Here is a 20568-nt window from a genome sequence, read left to right as displayed (position 1 = left end):
CAGGAGTAGACCTTGGTTCCCCTCAAGTGATGAGTAGATGGATCGGTGACAGGGGCATTTCGAAAACGGGGATAGGTCAGTCAACTAATAATCCTTACACCGTGACCGGAGCGACGCGAGAAAATCCCATCCCCTCTTGCTTGTGGGACATTCAACGGCACAGTGCGAATACAAATTCCAAGGAAAGGATGAGGAGGACACGCCCTTCCACGCCGGTGTGGTCAGTGAAAGCCTCGCCAAGCGCTGCACCACATGCAACGCGTGATCTCCATTCACGAGGATGATTCATCCCCCTCGTTCCCATGTAACCAAAGCTCCAGGGGGGAGCTTGCAATGTTGTCGATTGCTATGCTCTCAGCTGTCATTCCAACAAACTCGAAGACATTGAACTCGCCTTTGTTGATTGAAGCCTATTTGAGCCTCCATTGACGTGTGAGGACAGATCCTGCGAGACCTCACAGGCGTTGTTGAAGAGACCCGATGTCGTGAGCTACAGGTCGGGGGGGTGGGGGAACTGGGTGTTATTGAGCATTGTACGATTTTACAGTGCAAGTGTTTTAGACAGAAATTGTGAAGATGGGGCTGCCGAAGCCGCTGGGGCCATTTGCGGTGTCGTTTGTGGAATTTGAGCTTCGGAGGACGCGTGAGAACTCCCACCCAGGATCAATCTCTGAGGTGGGCCAGGAGAATTGTGCAGCTCGTAATGAGGTTTCGCCAGCTGAGGCTGGTCTGCAAGGAGCGCCACCCATGCGAATATTTTATCCGACATCGTCCAATAGTTCGTGGTCTGTTCGGGACGTCAAGGACCGCAGTTGGATCCCTGAGGTCAATTACTTGAGGGGGTTCCTCTGCAAATCTGTGCCGCCGTCCACCCAGCTTCGTCGCGGTCTTGTCTGGGGACTTTCGTGTATGTCTTCTTGGATCCTTTTGTTATTTGTTGTAATATCAAGAGTTTTATCTTCCTCGTTCTTGTGCTTCGATTCTTTTGAAATATTCTCTTGCAATTGAAATCGCTGTTGCATCGTTGAGCTGCCCTGAATATATCATATGCTGGGTTCCTAACCTAATAGTGTGCTTCGATTGCCAAGATTTAGTATTACTCGTTGACAGGATTCACATTTACACTTTCAATGTTCACTTGTGTGAAGAATCTCAGGACAATGTGGTGCATCCGTTTTTTCTTTCATATGGGTCATGATTGTTATTCGTTTCCAGACATTTCTGATCGCGTAATCGCAATTTGATTCTATTCGTTGAACAGTGTGTACTCGGAAGTTATACAGGAAATAGTGAACGCTGCCAACCATGTGCATGAATTACTGATTCTTTGATGATAATGTCAGATTTAATATACCCCTTCCTCTTTCCGTTCCTACTTACGCAAGCATCAGTGAAGCAACCTTTACTGATTCCTGAGAGTGACTTTAACAAGGATGACCGCCTACCCGTTATCGTCTTCTCTCATGGCATGAGGTCCTGCCGAACGACGTACACTGCTACTTGTATCGATCTTGCATCTCATGGATACAGTTACGTTCTTTCCATCTCGCAAACCCTTTACTACACATTTCTATCACCATTGAGCTGTGTCAGCGTGGACGTGATACTGTTTTCAGATTATGTTTCGAGCAGAAATGTGTTTACCTGAAGTAATGTTTTGGTTATGATACTCATTATAGGGATATTTTCAGCTTTGTGAATTTCTTTTAAGAAAGAGAGTAAAAGAGTAGTGTTTTTAATGGCAGTTGTTGTAGCGGTGGAGCATTTAGATGGATCAGGGATTATTGCTCAGTACCACGATCACAAGGGCAAGAGTACATGGCTGGAGCATGCTCGTTCTGAGATGGAATTTGATGATGTACCCATGAGCTTCCGTTCAGATCAATTGCGACAGGTACGCCGAAGAACTTGCGCTAGCTTTTTGGGTTAGTGATAATGCTGTCTTTCCTTTGCAGCGAAAACTAGAATTTTTGCTGGTTGTATGAACACAGATGGATTTGGACGTTCGATTTAAAATTAACTCGACTATAATTGCATAAGAAGTAACTTTGTGATTTGTATTCTGCAGAGGGTTACGGAGATCCAGAAAGCTGTAGATGTGCTCGAAGCTTTGGATCAAGGATTGCTTTCTCAGGATAGTAATGCAATCAAAGGAAGGACAAGCATGGATGTGAAATTTCTACAAGGACGACTCAATCTGAATTATTTAGGAATGCATGGGCACTCTTTTGGGGGAGCTACAACTATTTCTGTGTGTGGTTTGGACAAAAGGTTCAAATGCTGTGTTGCAGAAGATGTATGGTGGAATCCCCTTGAGCAGGCATGCTTCGAACACCACAACTATGATTTCGCCATTTTTACCAGTTTGAGCGTGCGAGCATGTATGCAGCATTTTTATTTTATTTTTATATTTTATAATATTCCTCCTTCTTTATTGCACGTTTTAATGCAGAATTCTGGTAGACTCTTTCATGTTGTGGTTTTAGTATGTGTAGTTTCAAATTATTGTGTAATTTCGTTCATTCATTCAAGATGATGTGATCTTTGGTTGTGGCGTTTATTGTTAATTGTGGTGTCAATATGATTGTAGTGTCTGGTGATTTGATCGGGTAGTTTCTTAACATGGTGAATAGGTAGCACTGAACAATGATTATGTGTGCAGGATGCTTATGACAGAGTGGCTGGCAATATTCCTGTTCTACTTTTAAATACGGAGAATTTCAACTGGGAATCATTGAAAGACTGTCGAAAGAAGTTTCTGAATGCACGAGCTCAAGCATGTGGAGAAGGGGATTCAGTGGTTACAGAACTACTAACTATGAAAGTGAGCGCCTGATTAACTTTGGCTGAAGAGTGAGACTCCATGATAGAGTATGACAGATTGGTTAGCACTGCTGGAAAACACCAGTTATTTCATCAATATTTGTAACATTTTGTACAGGGCACGTCGCACATGGATCAATCCGACTTTCCATTGCTATTTAAGCGGGCCTCCAAGAGAGCTGTGTACGCTTCCAACTTACACCACTTTGCTGGAGGATATAGTTAATTGTTTGTGTTAGAATGAGTTCCAGTACTGATGCAGTTATCGAGCAGCATGTGCTTCACATTTGTTATTCTAGATAAACTTTTAAGTATGCATGCTGGATCTTCGGATTATTTTCCAGTTAACAACTCTATTATCTTTTTCAACTCTGTTGGCTGCAGAATGAAGGATAAGCTGGATGTGCATCACGCAAAGGATATCAACAGCAGAGCGAGCCTTGATTTCTTTTACAATCATTTGTTGCCCCCTGGTACTTAATCAGTCCTATCCTTAAAGTTATATTGCTGATTGGAAGCTTCAAGGCTCTTATAGTGACAAGGAAAATTCGACATTATCTCATGGATGGCCAGGACTTTTGATTGTCTTTTGAGGCTCTTATCGTAGTCTCTTCTCTGTGAAGTGTTGGCATCTTCCATTTTTTGTGAAAATCAAATCTTTCATGGTTACTTATGTTCACAACTCATGTTTATTCGTAAAGTGCTAAATCCGTCTCTGAGTATTATATTTGATCTGCTTTATACAGGGACAGGGGCTCCTTACCTAGTAGACGTAGTAAAAGAAGATGGCGAACATCTTATTGTTGGTCAAGTCAGATGATATCTCTGCAAGTTCATTTTGGTTCAATCTACCTGTACTTGTAACATACGGTACTCAGTTAATTTAAGATGACAAACTAGATATCTATATTTGTTTTCTGTTTATTCGTCATTATGCTGTGTAGGCAAAAGTTTTACTGCTAAGGCGGTCCGTGTGTGGGCATTTATTTTCATGGATTCTTTTTTGGCGGGTCTGTTAAGTTTATGTAATGAGGGCATCCTCACAGCAATATAAACATGTAGTATGTAAGAAATAAGGAGGTAAGTAATGCTCAAACCTAGATGTGAGGTATGTCAAATTGCAAGTTCCTTGGATTGAAGATGGAAGAATGGACACAGAAACCCATGTTTGCCTCATCGAAGTATGGGGGTTTACACGGTGTCATTTTATGTTCCCCAATCGGGTCACTAAATCTAGAACTCAACACAATTATTCAGAAATGCTCTGAAGGCTCAGCTCTATCTACACAAGAATGGAGGACGTTTGATGGACTACATATGTGTCCATGTACAGCAGCAATTCTGACTCCGGAATTGCTGCAACAGATCCAAGCTGAATTTTCTGCTCTACTGTACCTACCATCACGAAAAAATTCCTGCCATGGTAACGTGTGCGTCAGATCTTTAAGCTTCCATGTTTGTTCCTTTACCAGAAGACTTGCCAGCTTGGAGATGAAGCCTTCCTACCAATGGCTTTGGGGCCCTCGTTGTTCGGTCAAATCCTCGCACACAGACGTATCCTGCCCATTCCAATCCATTCAATCAAATCAATCCTAAGTAACATACCACGCCAGCATTTTACGCTGCTCGTAGTCACTGGAAACCAATCCTATCAATAACAAGAAATTCTTAATCGAAAGTGGATGCTATAAAGGTGAGAGATACCTCTCCAGAAGCACGCTTGTATTTCCTCCGCAGTCATGCCTGTTGATGAAACAAACGGCCAGATTGGTCAATTAAGTAACATAGAAATTGTTAAGCCAATGTACTGGAAGAAAGATGAAAATCCCAGAACCTAAAAGCAACAGAAGGGACAACCGATAGTGCATGCTGTAATAGTATATTTCACCTCGAAAAATGCTTGTTACAGATGTGCCAAAGAATACAAATCGGCGCCGCAGATTCCACAGCAATGTCCGTGGAACCAGAATGGGCTGTAGACTACTTGCGTGGTCTGCAAATACCTATTGAATACCAAAACCATATCACAAGTATCAGTATCTCATTATAGTTCATCTAGTTTCTAACACATCAACACTTTGCCACGGAATTTTGTAAAAATCCATGGATTGGGCAATGAATCTGGTACCTCATTGACTTGAAAGTAGGTTCCGTTCAAGGGGAAGCTGCCTTGCATAGCTGTTCTGCACGGCACCTGCCAACCATTCGAAGTATTCATTTGTGGTAAGTGATGAAGCAGGATGGCTTAATCCACTTAAAATCGTTAGGATGCATCACAAAACGATCACCATCGAAGTTTTGAAGGTAATATAGGCATAGAAAAATTCCTTTTCTCACCAGAAGAGTTGCCTTGATGCTCTCGTCCCCCTCGGACCCGGAAGATGCGAAAGGGTTCTCTTCATTCGCATTGTCATTGATGTTTGGGATTGACTCTGGCACCTTGCCTACACTCAACTCCAAATAAGCAACAATGAGCACCAAGCGCGTGACTGTTCTCTTGTTCGAACATCTAGACTTAAGATGCAAGTTGAAGAAGGCATCTATGTATACCTGGGCTCCAGATTGCGAGCAAGTAGGTACAAGGGTCGTCAGGTTCTCTGGAATCCAACTGTTTCAAATTAACAGCGAACAAAAGCCGGAGAGTCAGGCGGAAGCTAAGGTCGCGAAATCTTCCACATTCTAAACTAGACAGAACAAAACTTACTTCACATTTAATTTGCGAAAACGATGTTCAATACACATAGTTTGGTGCAGACTACGTACCCCATCTAGTAGAGGATGATTGTCAGGAAGCTCATACCTGCAAATACCATCGGTTCATATAATTTATCAAACTGATTTGTCTATTTCAAACATAGATTTAGATATTAGTTTATGGAGTGATTGCAAGACCGATCCAAGGATAAGCTTTCTTACACATAATGCACAGTTCGAAGTCGGCCAACATTCTTCAGCTTGGGGACAGGGATAGACGCAGCTTCAAGAGGCACCAACACCATCTCTTGCGAACCTGAGCTGCCGTTGGGATTTGCATCACCGCTCATCGACTGCTCCGTCACTGTGCTGGGACTCTCCTGATCTAGATTCGTCTCCTTCTCTACGACTTCAATTACGGGTTTCAGACTTGTATCTTGCCCTGAATTTGGACAAGTCTCATTCCCAAGCTGTTGATGGACGTTCGAGTTTGCCGAAAGGCTCTCCCGTTCTTCTAATGTAATCTTCTGTACAGGCTTCGATTCGGACATTACAGTCAAAGGACTGCAACAACTCGGATCGGTTGATTTCTCCTCTTTAGTAGATGGATTTTGACAAGCTTGTCCCTTGCTGCAGCATGATTCTTTGCGCGATTCTTGTATACACAAATTCATGACGGCGTCCTCCTCGACTTCTTCCACGGAGAAGGGATAGTCCTCGATGTCGTCCAAATCCTCGACATTGGCTTCAGATTCCGGCGTCATGGGCTCCTCCACAAAGGGCTGGCAGTACTGCGACACCGTCCGGGGCGGCCGAAGGTAATCCTCGCCCGAAGAAGAGATGGTACCCGGCGGAAGTGCCAGAGTAGGGCGATCGTGGGGTCTCTCTGGAGCTGGAAGCGCAAGCTTGGCACTGGAGACGGCGCTGGCGAAGTGCTTGCACTCGGGTCGCATGGGGCAGGCATTGCAATTCGGCTTGCTCTTGGTGCAAAATACCTGCCATCCATCAATTCACCCCTCATACTTGATTAATCTTACAAACACTAAGCTCAAAGTGATGATACTGATTCGAGCATTTAGAGCACCGCGGATGGGTGCGCTGGAATGACGAATGCATCAGGACGATTTCGCCACTCACCTTTCCAAATGAGATCATCTGATAGTGAAGCTCGTAGAGTGTCTGATGATCCAGCTTGCACAGACGAGGCCACAGGTACTTTTGGATTGTTGCTTGAACTGGGTACCTGTACAAAATCACAACCCCTAGAGTTGATGATTTTACTTACAAACGTAAGCTCAAAACGCAGCAACCTTAGAATCTAGACGCGACCTTTGGCAACTTGAATGCATGTTACGAGAGAGCAATTTCCACTTACAATTCCAGAAGATGGAGTTGAAGCTCTTCAGGAAGCGGCTCCAACGGCACCCATCCCAACCTCACGCAAATACGGCCCACATTTGTATCCACCTGCACAGCATCGCCACAATCTTCATCCTTTTAATCATCCGGTTAGACACCATCTCTTTTACACAGGGGTCAGTGGAATGCTGCTGTAATGTTTCACTGGATTTGCAGCACTCACGGGAAAAGCAAGGTGATGAAGCGTGAGAAGGCGGATGCATTCGACAGATTTGAGACCCAAGCCGCGGATGCTGAGCAGGAACTCCTTGGTCTGATCGGTGGACATGGAGCGCAGCCATTCCAGGTCCAGGGCGCCGTAATCCAGATGAAGCCGCTCGAGGAACGCCTTGATTCTACCGGCCAGGATCCAATTCAGCCCACGCTCCTTGATCACGTCCGCCACTTCAGCCACATCTGCGCGCCGGACCGCCTCCCAGTCAACCCCATCCTCTGTTTGTTCAGTCCTTGGTAGCCCTGTGGGTCGCTGGCGCGGCCTGAACTCTTCTTCCAGATGCGAGAAATCGAAGGACTTTCTCGCGCTCACTTGCCTCTCCTCGATCTTGGCCCGTTCCAGGCCCGTCAGGCCCGTCTTAGGGTTGTATTTCCCGTGGGAAGGGTTGGTTGCGTCCACAAGCTCGCTGCCCTCGGTGGTTGCGTCGGGATTCATATCAAGTAGCTCCGAGGGGTCCTTGGATGGTGCATTGTGTGCGCCATCACTGCTCAATTCGGACGAATTGCTCGGTGCCAGCTCTTGAGGAGGCGACTGTAAGCCAGACTCGAGCTCCGTGGTCTCAACCGTGGAATTGCTTGATATCTTTGCGCTAGCTGTGTGGCTATGTTCCGAGTAGGTAATTTGCGGTGTTGGTGAGTTGAACACTTCCTGCGTGGACTGAGCTCCGTTGCTTTCTACATTGTGGCTCTCCTGCGATTCAAGTAGATTCGGTGGGCATTCATAGGAATGGCCTACATCTCTTGTGGGTGACGATGGCGTGATTGAGAAGGACCCATCTTGAAGGCTTGCGCTGCTCTGAGGTTCAATAATTTGAGGATCTTGGTGAGTCATTGTAATCGACGTTGCCGATGCTGATGGTTCTAGTGGTAAATTTTTCGCAAGCTCACTGTCAAAGGATTGAGCAACAGTATCCTCTGGAGCAGCAGCAGCTGTTGTTGACGTTTGCGAATGATCATTTCTCCGGAAACCGCGACCAGGGAAGCGTGATCTCATGGAGATGAACGCCGAGCTTGATAGCACGTCGTTTACATTTTGTGTGAGAAAAGCGCCGACAACGGAGTCCACCACCGAGCCCTTCCAGCACGAGAAGCTGCGGTCCCCTTGCACGACATGCATGCGTTCGATAAAAACTTGCGCTTGCGCTTTCATTTTGCGGCGTTCTTCTTCCCACTTGAGATCTTTCTCGGAGTCTTTATCAACGGACTCTGCGGTGCCATTAGGCTTCCCCATCAAGAGCTTCCACTCGCGCACAGTGTCGTTGTCCAACACAACCTTAGGCCTCGGTTTTCTTTTCCGAAGCGGCTGGAAGGGGCCTTCGTATGGCACCACGGATTTGTTTTCATATGGAACCATCTCGAGCTCTTCGTTTTCACTGCTATTCTGCTGCTCCTGGCTATCAGAACTTGTGGCTTTTGATCTCGTTTTCTCCTTCAGGGCTTTAGAATTGCTCAATGTCTGATCGTGCATCAAGTCCGGCCACAGTGTCATGGCTTTCGATTGCTGCATTTGGAGCTGACGTTTTGAAGGTTTTTTCGCCTTCTCTGGCTTGCGGTGATGCTTCTCCGATGCATGGTTTTGCCCGCTCGTTGGCATCGCGATTTCCATTTTCGCGTGCTCTGCCAGTTGTCGCATTTGCTCGTCCGCCACCGGCGTCAAGATGACGTCCCAGAGAGATTTAAACTCTTCCTTCTCACTCTCGGGCAGATGCTCAAGTACATGATGCAGCAACATCTTCGGCGACATCTCCAGCTGGTTGTTTGACCTAAGGATGAATTTTAAGTATACCACTCGCTGAATCTGGTTCATCGTTCGAAAGGTGACATTTCGCGGGGACAAAATCCCGCGAGGACACAGCCGGCTCATGAAGGAACTGCTAGTCGTGTTTGGCACGGCTGGACGGATCGAGTTGAATGAACCAAACCAAGGGTTCCACTCGACGCGTCCAGAATTATATGCCGGAACAATGGTACCAGACTCTCTGGCGTGGTTACGCAGGGCCATGTTCGAATGCAGCTCCTGGTAGATCAAATTGCGTTGGTCCATGGCCAACACGGAGTCTCGATGCTGTGCCACCATGTCCTGCAAGTGATATGGATTTGTTTGGCCATAGTCGTATATATCCAAGTGTGTTCCGGACTGATTAAACTGCTTTAGAGATGAGCTTAGCGGCGTTCTTGTTCCTGCCGGGTGGTGAATTACAGCTCTTACAGCTTCTTCAGGAGAACTTGCCAACGCGGAGGACTGATTGGCATCAAAACATCCCTTCAAATCTCGAGTGCTACTCCCAATTCTTTGATCCGGCCACGTTCCTTCGGCTCCAGAAGCTGGTGCTTGAGCTTGCGAGGCGGCAAACAAGTTTCGGCGTACTGATGGCGATGATCTGGGGTCAGAATCTGGGGACTCATGAGATCCTCCTACATCGTGTCCATCTGGTGTGTCAATACGCTTTTCGCGTGATTCCCATGAGCCTCGACCCTGGCGCTCCGGTGGCGAAATTGGACTTTGCGCATTATTGAAAACATTCTCCGAATATCTCCGACCCATTGCACAGTCTTCGATATCATTAAGTCTTGTGTTCTGACCCACAGCTCTCCGTTCTAGCCTCAATTTGATAAACGCCTCACAATCGCACACGGCGGTGTCGTGCTGCACACTGACGGGCTTGCTTTTGGGCACAACGCCAATGTCTTCAACCTCAATATCCATGACCTCTGCGAAGCTTGACTCCCTGCCGTCCCCATGGTTGGAATCATGTTGCGACGTCTGATTTGCTCTCCTCGCAGAATTTTTGGCTGGTAAATCCACGTCTGCACCCATTACGACAACACTAGCTCTCAAAGACCATTCGTTAATGTATCTAATTTGCCATTCAATAAAGAGCAATTGATTGCAAATTTTATTTCTAGGAAAATGTAATTAATAACAAAAAGAAAACCACATCACTCATGGTTCGGCGTGGTAAATTTGCAGTAAATTTATCCTACTGCGTTTATACAAGAATTTGATTGATTCCGAAGAATCAGCAACATACTGATTCCATCGACAACTGGTGCTCCAGAGTTTTTCTTCGCATCCATACGGCGTTTGTAGGTCCGTTTGTCCTTGGCAACGCGAGGATGGAATTTTTTCCGGGGCTTCGGTGTGGCGTCGATGTACCCCGGAACCACGTTCAAGTCAAATCTATGGTTGCTTGACTCTTTGTCTCCAGTGTCGTCCCCAGGGGCCACTGTAGGAGGAGGCCCAGAAGGTTGACAAAACGTTTCCCCTTGCTGAGTACGCCCGGTGGTTTCAGACGCAGTAACACATGCAGTTGCAGCATTTGTCGTTGTCATTTCAACAGGATGATCACTTTTGTGATACATGTATAGAGCCTCAAAATCTTGAAAAGGATTTCTTGAAGGTTGCTCCAATGGCGCAGAGTACTGCAACCTGCGTCCACGAGAGTTCTGGCGAGGTGAATCTGGTTCATCTGCTATTTCTTTGAGTCTGTGCATTTCCTGCAAATAACCCTGCTGCGATTCTGTCAATCCAACATCAACTCGCGGAGTGCTAGGACTCTGTGGCCTCACCAACCTATGATCAGCCACTTCCAGTGTTGAATTAAGTACGTTTGTCGCACCGTTGATTCCGTTGCTTAGAAATGCGGTGTGGGAATTGAAATTCTGCCAATTGAAGTGACCACTATCCCCCGCTCTCAAATGAATGTTGCCGTTGAGGTGAGCATTTTCTAAGCCAAAAGTTGAATCATGGATCACATTCTGGTTGCACACTCCGGCGAGGTTGTGAACCACATTTCCAGTTGATTTAGTAATGGGAGCCCCTGTACTTGGATAGGCAAAAAAAGAGCCGGAGGAGCTGAGGTTCCCCCCTGGCGTGTACCCATTGGCAACCTTGAGCCCATTGCGTTGGTTCAAAAATCCTCTATCCGGGGTGGAGATTCCAGCTTGGAAATTAGCCAACGCCTGTGCCGCGACTGCGGCGGCAGATTTAACATCCATGGGTCTGGGACAATGGTTAAATGTCTGGCCAGATTGCCTATTAGCATGGTCAAAGGCTTGGAAGTCATTCATGCATGACGACGTGGTTGAGCTGATTCTGTTCATAAAATACGTCCCAGCTCCATTGCAATGGGTTGATTCTATCCGTGGTGGTCTTCGCAAAGAATTGCAACTATTGTCTAGTGCTCTTGAGTAGAAACTGATATCCCCTCGATGGTCGACGTTTTGGAAGCCTAATTGAGACGCTGCTGCGTCGAGGCCAACGCAAAAATTGGGAACCGGGGGACACTGCTCCAACGAATCTGCAATAGATTAAATAGGTAGTTACATTGAATTCTGTAAAACATGAAGGACAATATTGGAGTCCATGAACAAAAATCTAAATCCAGTAGACGAATCCTGTTACGAAAATGTGAGCTGATACCGTTGGAGAGTCTTCTGTTGGGCTCTTGCAAGTCGTCAGCGTCATACATGTGAAGATCCTGAGCAACGGGGGGCATAGCACTGAAGCTACGTCTACGTTTGTGGCCCGCATGATCATTAGGCAAGAGGTTGAAGGTTGCGTTCGGATGCTTCCAAGATGGCATCATGTTGGGACCAGGAAACACCCCCTGACCAAGCTCGCAGACGGGTTCCTGGAAGGCGAAAGTCTGCGTCATAGTGATCCTCGTTGATTGATCAATCAACTTATTACTGCATCCTCAAGCGAGAGTTGAAGACTGTTATACCAATGCATGTCGTCTCATCTGCTACAACCACATCCACAGATCACGCAACCACCCTTGATGACCTTTGCACATACGGAACCACTACAGATCCTTCTTCAAAAATTGGCTGAAAAACAAATGGAGTTTCAGCTTTTGTTTCCGGATAATCGACTGTGAATCGAGATGTTGATAACAAAGTACGCAATGAGCACCAAGCAAGCACTCAGCCGTAATAGTGAGATAACTAAATAGATGATTCGGCATTAACATGACACAGTCTGAAGTACCTGGAGCTCGTTGCTCGATGAAGTGACAGAAATTCTGTCTGCGATATAGGGAAACCAATTCTCAATTTAACAGCATTCCTCCTCATTTCCAGTCCCTTTCCCCCAATCGATAAGCTGTAACATGTCATTAACTTTCTGACTTGCGCGTAACATTCGGGTAGCAATGCTGTCTGTTCTCCTTTGGTAGTTTGCGCGGATCTACAAACCTAATTTATTTTGAGACATGATCTCCTGTTCTGGTTGCGATTGTCTTGACCTTCTCTGTTGGCGTCCTTTAGTACGGCCTCACTCTGCAATACAATGTGGTCAACGTGTTCACCGCCATGCTTCGTCGATTGCAAGATGTCCTGCATTCCTTCAATTATCTCATTGTCTAGATTCGTGGATCGCCAAGTATTACTGCGCTTCAGCATCCCGCTTCCATATCGATGTCCTTTGCTGAAGGTCCTAGATGGTCACCCACTGAAACTGCTGTAATTAAGCAAATACCAAATAATCAGTTACTAGGACTTCGTCGTGCTTGATAGCTTAAAAATGATAAATAACCTATCCCTAACACAGTACCGGTACTAATAAGTGGGCGGTAGGTTTCGATCAGCAAAACTTCGATATATTATATTGATGCTTTCGCATGCGTTCTCAAGAGTTCTACTTGGTTAAATTTAATTGTTAAGAAGGCTCTGTTAGGACTGTAGTGAGTGAGCAATGGACTTGTTTTGTAATGCAGGCTCAATGAGTCGATGATTTGGGCACCATCTACAACACATTGAGATTGAAGCTTCACAAGCTATTAGAACACCAAACACTGGTGGAACACGTTCACGTCTCAAGGTTAGGAGTCCACTCATAACCACACTCACATTGTATGGCAGTACTGGCTCCCTCATAAGTTCAGTGGTTCAACCGCCACCGTGGTGTTGTCATCCGCATGTCTACCAGGCCCTAGTAACTATGCAGCCAGGTTCTTGCTTGCATCGTACGACTTGATTGATGATCCACTGAGGGACAACACATAATAGCTTCTTAAGTAGTTACCTTCATTCACGAGATTGCAGATCTGTCAGATCTAGAGACTAGGAGACTACGCCGACACAGCTCATTGAGGAAAAATGGGGTTTCGAACGGCAGATTAAGAGCTTCTTCGCGCGTGCTCCTCTAAGTTGGATCTATTCTGATAATGAAACAACATCTAAACCAAATCCCCGATGCGGAAACCACCAGCACTGCATTAGTACTGGTTCTAAAACCAACGAGCCTGGCTTTTTGTTAAAACACCTACTTCGCGATCGTCGCAGTGAACCCTGGCGACTTCCGTGAACCCTGTGGACTTGACCCAATTGTTAACTGTGGCGCGGGAGTATCCATCAAAGGAATGAAACTGATATTTGAGGGAAAGTTAACAGCGTCAAATCCCAACATTGCAAAATAACTGATTCGGAGCATGCTCTAGATACCTTCAAGCTGCTCAAGCACAAGATAAAAAGATTGAGGCGTCCTTAATATCTCCGGCTTTAATCTAGACGGATATGTCTAGCCGTACGAAAGAGGCCGCTATTACTCTCTCTGTTCAAAATCGGGAGCATATTGCTGCTGGCGCAACCTGGAATGAAAGCAGTAGTTCCGCTGCGAGCTCCGAAAACTTGCTGTCCGAATCAACATGAGAGCTTCTAATACCCTACTCAGAAAACCGTCGTGTAACATGTGAACTGCTGTACCAGTAATTGAAGACTAACCTGCCACACAACCTAAGCTGTTACGCCTGAGTCTGGGTGCACGAGGGCTCCGGAATCTGATACTTGGTGGAAGTGACGCAGGTTTTTGTCTAGGAACTCCCTCCAGACACCGGTCAGACGTTGGACCTGCTTACCACGAAGACAATGAACACTCAAGGTCAAATGGGGTCGCCTTAAGAAACATCTGATATCCCAACTTGAGCTATCTTGTGAGTTCTACATAGCTTCCTTGAAGTGGTAATAGAGCGATTGCTGCAGAGTAATCCTCGAGTTATCTAGAAATGTCCCCACCAGCCTCTTCTAACCATCGCATCAGCTTAAAGGATATTAATTGGTTGCAACACCGATAGTTACAAGCACTATCCTAGAGCAATCCCCGTAATCCCTCATTTGTCAGGGTTTTGTACAGCATCTCTGAGCAGACATTTTCACTACCAACTCCTCCTTTGGTTGCTTTGGTCAACGATCCACTGTGAGTGATCAATAGCAATTTCACAGCCTTGACACCACTATCATACTCAGGTTCGTAGCCTGTTCTTACTTCCAGAAATATTCATTTTCCTTCAGTCTGGCACTAGATCCAGTTTCTCCTCCTGAATGAGCACTTTGTGCTATATCAACGACCGCTACTTCCTCTGAGCAGCTCGCATGGAAGAAAATCCCCTGAGAAACCTACCCCGGCGGACTTAGTCAACAGAACAAGGTGTGAGGCTGTGGATACGTTTGGCTTAACTGAAGCTCCCCAGCGCTACTTGTTGCCAGTGCTCGTGAAAGCTATCATTCTTGTTATTCAGTCCGATACAAACCGGTGGAACTAGAAAGAAATTTTTATCAACTACCTTAACATGAATGTCTTCTGAATCATTTTCAAGTCAGACAATATCAACGCTTTTTGTTTTGGTTCGGAGGAATCAACGATTTGTCAAGAACCACCTTGTCTTCCTGTGCATGTACCTTGGAACTCCCAGAGGACCCGTTTTGCACCCGGTTGAGATTGGTTCCAGGACAGACGCGAGACAGCCACAACGTAACAGCAGAAAAGATGAGAAAATTCAATCCTTACCTCTCAGCTCCCAAAACAAGCTCTAGCACAGTCTTGGAGCTGCTCTAAACCTACAACCAGGTTCATGTCTGCCACTCTATGGGAACTGTGCGAAGGAAGGGACTTCTCCTAAACTGAATGGAAGCGGCCTGTGCATTTAAAAACCCCGTAAATAGTCAAACCGGATGGAGCGCAAGGGAGGAGTATCAAAGCAGAAACGCATGACTCAATATTTCAAACAAATGTCTAGATTACACTAGAGACGATGAGGAGGAGCGCTAGCTAGTGCTACGCGAGGATCATGATCCCTCCCTGCGCTCCCTGCCTTCGGGAAAGGCGAATTGCAGAGGACTTGGGGCAAAGGCGCTGGAGAGACATACCGAAGGAATTGGAAGGTCCGCGATAATTGAGCAAACGGGGAGGGGTGGGGGTGAGGGGACGGGCAGCGATGGGGAAAAGGGAGTCTGCCTGAGGCGCATCCGGGCGAGCCCCAAGTCCTGGAAAACGCTCTGGAAATTACGAGAACTCTCAGGCCTAGTGTTATGAAACCATTTGAGTACTGGTACAGTGGGTGAAGAGGCAAGAATAGGTACAGACGTGTGCCTTCGCTGGTATCATGGTGACTGCCCTGCAGGTCTGTCGTGACTGTCCTTCTCCGCCAGCAAGCACAGCAGCATCCCATCCCCCCCCCCCAGTTGAAGAAAATAACCAAAAAGTAAATTTTATAATTATAATTATAATACAGGCAAACGAACAAATAATGGATCAAGCAAAAAGAAAAAGAAAACCCACAAGCTGAAGCGCCTCTGGGTCTAGATTTCTCAAAAGGAGAAGCGAACGACAGGCTCCATTTACACCGCACCTGGACCCGGATCGATCCCCTCCCCGCTACAGTACCGATGCGGTACATCACCAAAAAAATAATCCTGATCAATCAATTAATTAATCTTCGTTTTCTTCCCTTCCCCCCAATCGTGTGCGCGTCCAATGATCGACGCCCGGGTTTCCTCCGCCTCCGTCACGTCAGTCGGTTCCTCACTTCCTGGTGGTAGCTCCCTGCTTGTGCCACTGCAACCAGTCTCTCTGATCATCCGCACAGTCGTCGTTGTCATCATCATCGACAATACCATGGCGAGGAAACGAGCTCAACATGTGCACTGCAGCAGCAACAGCAGCGGTGTTACTGATCCCATCCCCCTGGTCCCAAAGGGAAAAATGCACTCCAAAGCAACCTTTCAGATTGAATTTAAGTGTAAAAGGCCAGCCATGACAAATTCACTCAACTAGTTCTGGTTCTCCGCAGGCTTCACCTTCTCCCTCGCTCTCTCTCTTTTTCTCCCATTCTCTTTTTCCTTTCTGTATTAATCCAACGGTGTTTTACTTGGCAAGGCATAGCTTTCTCTTTTTCTTTGGATTACCAAGCATCTGAATACAGTTGAACCTTTCCTCAAGATGCGAAATGTCAGAGGCAGTTCCAATCAGGCCCAACCCCACATCTACGAGGTTTGAATGGAACTCCTGAGAGGACGTGGCGCCCGATTCACGTAAGTTTACCGACTTGCTGGTGGACGGCTACAAGGTCCCCATGGACAACATGGCATGCTCCTTGATTCTGCTGATTGTTATTAACCAAATGATTTTCTTAAATTGCAAATATTCAATTAAAAATGAGGAATATGGATGTATGGGTATATAATAAATGGTTCATATATTCTGCCTGTGGTAATGATTTTGTTCCCAGAACCCTCATCAACAGTGGATGGACTTGGTAGTCAATTATAGTGGGCTACCCAAGGTATGATGAAACAGGGGTCATGTTTTGTGGTGGATGCTTGGAAAGTAAGGTAGGGTTGCCATTATCAAGGCTTTGCAAAGAAGCCATGTAGGGGAGACAAGCTCCAAGCTCTCAGCCCAAACCTCCCCCGGCCAGGATCCATACCCTGTTCTCATTACCATACTCAACTACCCTCTCTAGAGATCCGCTGCAAATCCTTACAGCTTCTGATGGCTTGTTTCACAATGCACAGTTGCTCTCCAGGGCCTGAACAAGTGGGGAACATGATGCACTTGAAATTGCATCATTCTAGTTTGCTTTGCTAACAAGATTGTCCATTGATCTGCCATCCCCCCCCCCCCCGCACACACACGCATTGTTTGTTCCTCTAGCTGGCAGGCCTGTACAAATCACTTGAAGTTACCACCTTTGCTTGATTCTTCTGACATGAAAATGAGGAAACAATAATTGAATTGAATTAAGCATGTTAAAAAAACAAATGCATATTCTTAATTTAAAGTATTAAAAACCATCCAATTGGTTTGACAAGAAATTCTGTTCCAAGCCTCCTCCTATTGGGGATTGGATGTCAAATTGCCATGCATTTTGGTTATGTTAGTCACAGGGTAAATTTTAAACAACTCTAGCTCTTGTCAACTCTTATTTCTAATTAAAACTTTCATTGGTTATATATTACACAGAATCCAGGGTTAAATTTTGGAGCCATCACTTGTTTTGCCATCAATTGAAGACGAGTGTGGATGATTGTTATTAGCTGCTCATTGCAAGTCTCCCTCTGAAATTAGCTAAAGACAGTATCATGAAAGGATGGTCAATCCAATTCCCTTGGCTTTGAGAGGATGGTCCAGAGGGTTCTAGAGAAAGACCTAAATCAGGCTTTAATTGGCAGATGAACCAATAAAATTTGGTGAGGCCTACATGGAGAACCTTTGATCCCACATTTTTTGGGAACCAATGTTCCAACAACTACAGCTGTAAATCACTTATGGCTCATGCTCTCATACCACATAGTCATGGTTTCCTTCAATAATGTCACAAGAGAGGGGAGGAGAGAGAGAGAGAGAGAGAGAGAGAGGAAGGCTTTACACAATGCACACATATTCATAAGGTCTATTATATGTGGGCCTGCTTAGAAGAAGAAAGAAAGAAAGAAAGAAAGAAAGAAAAATGTCTAAATTTCAAACCATCAAAACATGTGGAAACTACTAGTTGGGTTGTCACATTGCAAGACACTAAAATACCATGTAACCCTCAACTACATTCTCATCTCTCATTATTTCTTATTTTCTTATTTGTGTGGGTGTATGTGTGTATGTGTGTATGTATAAATTTTTTCACTTACTTCTAGAAAGGTTTCAATTCCCCAAATCATGCACAATCTTGCAACTGGCAGCAGTAGAAGTCCAACAAGCAGGTCAAAAAAATCAAGAGAGAGAAACAAAACCAAAACTAAACATAACAACATGTAATGCATAACATTAGGAAATTATCAAAAATGCAATACAGAATACACAAAGGCAAATGTTGCCACTGGCAACAAGCATGAGCCATATGAAACAAGATTCAGGTGCTATACAGAAGCCTGACCAAAGAAACCCTAGAATTTTGACTGTCTAACCAATCTCACCAACAGGGTAACCTTGCCCCCTAATTCCATAGTTTCTAGTAAGTGTGATGCTCATTGATGCAACTTATGACTTCTTCCTTCTTCCACCCTCCACACCATATTATGTATGGTCAAAAGAACGACCTCCTGTCTCCATTTTCATGTGCAGATTCTATCCTGGAAAGTGCCTCCAGGATACTGGTATTGCAAAAGGGGGAGGGGGGTGTGTTTTACCACTCTCTCTTATGTTTTGCTAAGTTGAAATTTGTCATGGAAGAGGAGCCTTATCATCCAACCTCAATCACCACAATCATTGCCCCAAAGATGCCAATTCCACTTGGCCTCAGTGGTGGTGGGGGATGGATGGTACACTTTTGACCTATGAATGATCAAGTCACCTAGTGATTTGCACAAGAATACAGTTGGAGGCTGGGCAACCCTGACTATGCTCTTTTGACATTTATGGGGTCTTATCCACAGGATTATATATCTAAGTGCATGCTTAAACCCAGGGTTTGTGTACAGAGCCCCACGGGTTTCCTTATTCAGGGGGTGGGGTAAAAGCTTTAGCATTGGTCTCCACACGTCAGGTAGCCCAAATCCTTCTAAGTAGTCAGATTGTGGGTGTGGGTGTGTTTGTGTTTGTGTGTATGCTCTCTCTCCATGTTCATGTGGTCTCATTGGCTTTGCCAACTCAAGATTTACTCATCCACATGGGGCCTGTGAAGATGACACAAATGCTTGCATGAAAAGGTTTGTGATGATGGGAAGAATATGAATGTGAAAGGAATATGTACAGCATGACAAGGGCTTCAAATGCTCACTATTGGCATTTGGGGTGAAAGTTGGCCTTTGGGTTTGGTCTTTAGGAAAAACCACAAGAATCTGATTTTAAGATTGAGTGTATTTTCATATTAGATTATTTAGGAAAACAATCAAACTGAAACAAAATCTAAACTGATAAAATTTTGAATCAACAGATTTTGACTTTCATAGGTACTGTGATAAACAAGTTATCCCTGCATTCATGAAAGTTTAAATTTTTTATGATATAAATCAAATAAATTTATATTGAATGGTGGAAACATAAGAAAATGGTAGGTGTGTGAATGAATGTGTGTACAAATCCATACATACATACATACATACATACATACTTACACACACACACACACACGTTTACACAATGTACATGAGATGTATGTTGAATTATTTGGGAATCTACGACCCAATTAATTCTTCATACTTGTTCTTATATTGTATGTGTGTATCAACAACAAACCAGTTCTAAAACATATGTATGCATGTAAGTTTTTTTATTTTTGTTTTGTACATGTGGAGAAAGAGAATATCTCCCAAGCACCAAAGAGGTGAGCCTGCCAAGCAGTACAGCAATCCAGATTTGGGCTCCATTTTGCATCTTGTTTTTTGCAATCCCTATGCAAAAGAGCCTGGGCCAACTACATCACAACAGAATCCAATCTTTGAAAACTGATCCAAAATCATAGACATAAGCAGTACTCCTTTGAGCATGTTACAGAGTGCTTTGGACTCTGTCAGTGAGCAAATCTGACAGTGTAACCAAGGTGAGGTCTCTGGCAGGTAGTCTCATGCTCTCTCTGTGTGCAAGTGATAGTGTATATGTGCAGACCTTGCTTGGGTTTCCGGGCTTTCATGCTTTGGTTTGAGTTAGGCATTGTTTCTAATTTGTCATATGACTGACTGAAGGCAGTTGATTTGTAGTGTGGTGGCAGGTTGAGTTCTTAACATAAAACTCTCATTTCTCTATCTTGTCTCTCTCTCATGGGTTCTAATGAGCCCAAACTTGAAGCACTACTTGGATTCAGTTGTGGGAATTGCTCTTCAAACAATACAGAGGAGATATTTCTCAAATTGAGTGAAGGAGAGGTTCACACAATATAATGTTTTATGGCTTTGAGAGTGGATGGATCCAGAGATAAGGTAACCAATTGCATAAGACAAAACATGGAAGGTTGTTGTGTGATTATGTGTGTCTTTGTGTGTGTGGATGGGTTTGGCTGCACAGAGTGAAGAAGCACTATTTTATCCTACAAACAACGTGTCTGGAGTGGGGCCAGGCCCACAAGAAAAAATTGCTACAAAACTTGAGCCATTGAAACAGAAGAGGACTGTCCACATTTGACATTTCAAGAAAAAAATGGGAAAAGAAAGGATGCTCTTTTTTTCCATTTAAATCCAGATTTTCCAAATCTTGTACACAGACAATGT

At 45.0% G+C, this 20568-nt stretch overlaps 2 protein-coding genes across 5 annotated transcripts; one reads left to right on the top strand and one right to left on the bottom strand.

Moving 5' to 3' along the window:
- Positions 1–344: 344 nt before the first annotated feature.
- Positions 345–3730, top strand: LOC112283265 (uncharacterized). The gene is made up of 8 exons (XM_024521777.3): positions 345–907; positions 1344–1529; positions 1746–1894; positions 2069–2320; positions 2663–2824; positions 2942–3006; positions 3208–3296; positions 3570–3730. Exons 1-8 carry the CDS (start codon positions 577–579, stop codon positions 3641–3643), a joined length of 1308 nt encoding a protein of 435 aa, XP_024377545.1. The 5' UTR covers positions 345–576; the 3' UTR covers positions 3644–3730.
- Positions 3731–3932: 202 nt separating this feature from the next.
- LOC112283264 (uncharacterized) lies at positions 3933–15402 on the bottom strand. Of its 4 annotated transcripts, XM_090251336.1 has the most exons (17): positions 15298–15402; positions 14939–15066; positions 13876–14001; positions 12143–12613; positions 11573–11894; positions 10182–11450; positions 7100–9957; positions 6893–6984; positions 6655–6760; positions 5740–6512; positions 5587–5623; positions 5374–5431; positions 5161–5267; positions 4952–5017; positions 4712–4826; positions 4528–4566; positions 3933–4382 (listed from the first exon to the last, which is right to left on the bottom strand). In XM_090251336.1, exons 5-17 carry the CDS (start codon positions 11805–11807, stop codon positions 4267–4269), a joined length of 5871 nt encoding a protein of 1956 aa, XP_090107462.1. In that variant the 5' UTR covers positions 11808–11894; positions 12143–12613; positions 13876–14001; positions 14939–15066; positions 15298–15402; the 3' UTR covers positions 3933–4266. The 4 variants fall into 4 exon arrangements, with proteins under 4 accessions (XP_090107462.1, XP_024377537.1, XP_073390557.1 ...); XM_024521769.3 differs by lacking the exon at positions 15298–15402 and having other exon boundaries at positions 12143–12610; positions 14939–15278; XM_073534456.2 differs by lacking the exon at positions 15298–15402 and having other exon boundaries at positions 12143–12580; positions 14939–15278.
- Positions 15403–20568: the final 5166 nt, after the last annotated feature.

The sequence above is a fragment of the Physcomitrium patens genome, chromosome 6, assembly GCF_059467195.1.
Source record: "Physcomitrium patens ecotype Gransden chromosome 6, ASM5946719v1, whole genome shotgun sequence".
NCBI lineage: Eukaryota > Viridiplantae > Streptophyta > Bryopsida > Funariales > Funariaceae > Physcomitrium > Physcomitrium patens.
Note: the sequence above shows the minus strand (reverse complement) of the source record. Positions and strands in the feature narration are given on the sequence as shown.

What these genes read in the sequence shown, in the direction of transcription:
- LOC112283265 (XM_024521777.3), top strand. Translation starts at nt 577, where the DNA reads ATGGGGCTGCCGAAGCCGCTGGGGCCATTTGCGGTGTCGTTTGTGGAA. An exon ending in GGTGGAATCCCCTTGAGCAG is followed by an intron (nt 2,321 to 2,662) that starts GCATGCTTCGAA and finishes TTATGTGTGCAG; the next exon opens with GATGCTTATGACAGAGTGGC. An exon ending in CAGAACTACTAACTATGAAA is followed by an intron (nt 2,825 to 2,941) that starts GTGAGCGCCTGA and finishes CATTTTGTACAG; the next exon opens with GGCACGTCGCACATGGATCA.
- LOC112283264 (XM_090251336.1), bottom strand. Translation starts at nt 11,807, where the DNA reads ATGACGCAGACTTTCGCCTTCCAGGAACCCGTCTGCGAGCTTGGTCAG. An exon ending in CAACAGAAGACTCTCCAACG is followed by an intron (nt 11,451 to 11,572) that starts GTATCAGCTCAC and finishes AATCTATTGCAG; the next exon opens with ATTCGTTGGAGCAGTGTCCC. An exon ending in TTCATCACCTTGCTTTTCCC is followed by an intron (nt 6,985 to 7,099) that starts GTGAGTGCTGCA and finishes GATGCTGTGCAG; the next exon opens with GTGGATACAAATGTGGGCCG.